Here is a 2617-nt window from a genome sequence, read left to right on the forward strand (position 1 = left end):
TGTGTGTGTGTGTGTGTGTGTGTGTGTGTGTGTGTGTGTGTGTGTGTGTGTGTGTGTGTTGAATAAGGAGTATTTGCCTCAAAGGTCAAAGAAAACATTTTGTGTGTGTGTTGAGACATGAATACAACCTGTTCGGGATTTTCTCAAATAACCGGGCTTCTTGAAACTTCAACAGTTCCTGCAATTATATTCAAATCTCACTGGACATCATGTAATGTATTACATTTTCAATCCGAAAACTTCGGTTCCTGTCCACAGGCATCAAGCTAGTGAACTGACCAGCGTTCTCAAGGCAAAAGTCAAGTCCGCGGCCTCATTGCTACAACAGAGGAAAGTCTTACAGAGAAATCTGCGCAGCCTACAGCAGCATTCACTGTCCAGGGAAATCTTAACACGTAGGTATCAAACAGGGTTTTGTTCTTGTTCTAGTTACTGCTTCTGTTGTTCTTGTTGTTCTGGGGGCTTTTTGTGTTTTTAAAAATGTATATTATTGTAATTGCAGCTGCGAACCTGTTGTAGTGAAAGCAACACTTTGAGTCTCTCAAGTTAAGTCGGAATACTTAATTATTGATCGACATCTTTAGTTGTTGTTTTTTGTTTGTTTTTTTTGTTGTTTTTTTCTTTTTTATTGTTTTTTTTTGGGGGGGGGGGGGGAGGGGCAGTAGTTGTAACCAGAAAGACCCGGATTATTTCTTTACAAAATGCCATGGCGCCTCGTCACTTACCCTGTACCACACGCACTCTGGGCATTTTCTACTGAGCATAACCAAACCATGTTTTAGGGGTTTTTGGCCTCAAAGGGTATCTGCGGTAGAACTCAATTTTGTCCTAAATATGACACGTCGAGCGCTGATGACAAAAATAATTGGATCAAAATTAAAAGTGTCCTATTGTGGATGTCTTCCAGCACAGTAGATTCCACCCTAATGTGCCAACAGCCAGCAGTTTCGGCTGACAGGCCAGGAAGTTTGAGACCTCCAAAGTTCTCTCAACTTCCGCATTTGGCAGGCTATGTTTGAGTCATATAAGACATACTTCGGTAATGTAATCCATGCGCGGTGTAACGGTTTCAAGCAGAAAATGTTATTTCAATTCTTGAGTGGGTGAGTGCTTTACCCCGAATATTATTTCTGTCTTTCAGTTGGTATGTTATATCCCACTCAGCTCGGGAAAGTTCCGACTGGCGAAGTTGAAGTAACCCACCTTTTGAATTAGAGGAATTGTGTCAGTGGGGGTAATAAGTATCTACAATTTTTTTTAAAGTACCGGGTGTCTTTAAAAAGCGGACCAATTTAACCCCTTCACTGCCAGGTCCAAGAACTGAGTAATGGAGCAGGTCTAGGAGTAAGAAACGCATTCTCGTGTTTCATAAATCCCAGTCTATAGGAACATAAATGCTTACCTTTAGTAAGAGATTTACGGCGCTTGCAACACAGAAAGGTCTTATTATATGTACGGACTATTAAAAGTCTTACAAAAAAGTAACATACAATGACGATAGACGTTTGATAGGAAAAAAGTTCAAACCATACCAAAGCACCCGCCAACCAACCACGAAAACAAATCAGGTTACTTATCAGCTTAAGCAAATAAGTTGGGTATTGTCGCTTTCCCCTCCCAACTGACGATCCAAATTCTCTTTTTTTTCTCAACCACTTGAATTTGACGGGTTAAGTCAATAAAAACGAATTACTTGCCTTTAGTGGTTTAGAAAAAAACGTAATTAAACAATAATAATAACATACATTAATATGATCAGTAAGCAAAAAGCAGACTAGATACTTATAACATAGCATTGCGTAGATTGTCTTTAGTCAACAAGTGTCTATGGTCATGTTGTACAAAGTTGTCAATTGAAACTGACCTAGTGCTATTCGATATAGCATATGCAAATGATCAAAACCGATAAAAAAGGTGTCAATTTGTTTAGTTATAGAGAAGGGGTGTTGTGCAGGGGAGTGCATGAGGGGAATTTTTCTGAGTATTGGGAAGATAAAACAGAAAATATTGGAGAGCCCCCCCCCCCCCTAAAAAAATGGCAAAAATTAACTCTATAAAATTAAACCAAAAATAGCTAGATCTATGTACTTCTGCGATTAAACGAAAGATTCCCAATAACAGTTGACATAATTTAACGCAAGTTGCGTTCTGATCTTTGATGCTTCCTCGTAATAACGGGCAATTAACCCCTTCATTGCCGAGATGCTGGGATGTTTTCGCCAACGTTTGAACAGACACAACATGTTCACTCAAAAGAGACTTAAGCAAAGCCATTGTACAGTTCCTGCATTGTCGTAATTATATCTCGTCATACGTCCCTGTAAACTCGGAGACGAAATGGCAGAGGCTCAGTTTTCGAGAACACCAGGGACTATATCTGTGTAACATATACGCCCACACAGCAGTGAAGAGGTTAAATCCCGTAAATGTTGATGTTTGGGGCATGTTGAGCTGTGTCGAATTTCATTTTGAGATAGAGCTATACTTTCAATTTTGTTTACTGTCAGTGCTTGATAATTACATATCCAGGGGCATATGAGAATTACTATATCATATCATTGTTATAATGACATTGATAGACTTCCAGTTTAGTACATAAAATCACCCCCCTCCCCCC

General features: G+C 39.4%; 1 protein-coding gene across 1 annotated transcript in view; it reads left to right on the forward strand.

Moving 5' to 3' along the window:
* Nucleotides 1–258: 258 nt before the first annotated feature.
* LOC101850961 overlaps nucleotides 259–2617 on the forward strand; it is a gene marked incomplete at its 5' end in the record, with an annotated part of 7412 nt that continues 5053 nt past the window's right edge. Inside the window, 1 exon segment of the mRNA XM_013083649.2 lies at nucleotides 259–395. Within this exon segment, the coding sequence (XP_012939103.1) occupies nucleotides 259–395 (137 nt within the window).

This window comes from Aplysia californica, unplaced genomic scaffold, assembly GCF_000002075.1.
Source record: "Aplysia californica isolate F4 #8 unplaced genomic scaffold, AplCal3.0 scaffold00247, whole genome shotgun sequence".
Classification (NCBI taxonomy): domain Eukaryota; kingdom Metazoa; phylum Mollusca; class Gastropoda; order Aplysiida; family Aplysiidae; genus Aplysia; species Aplysia californica.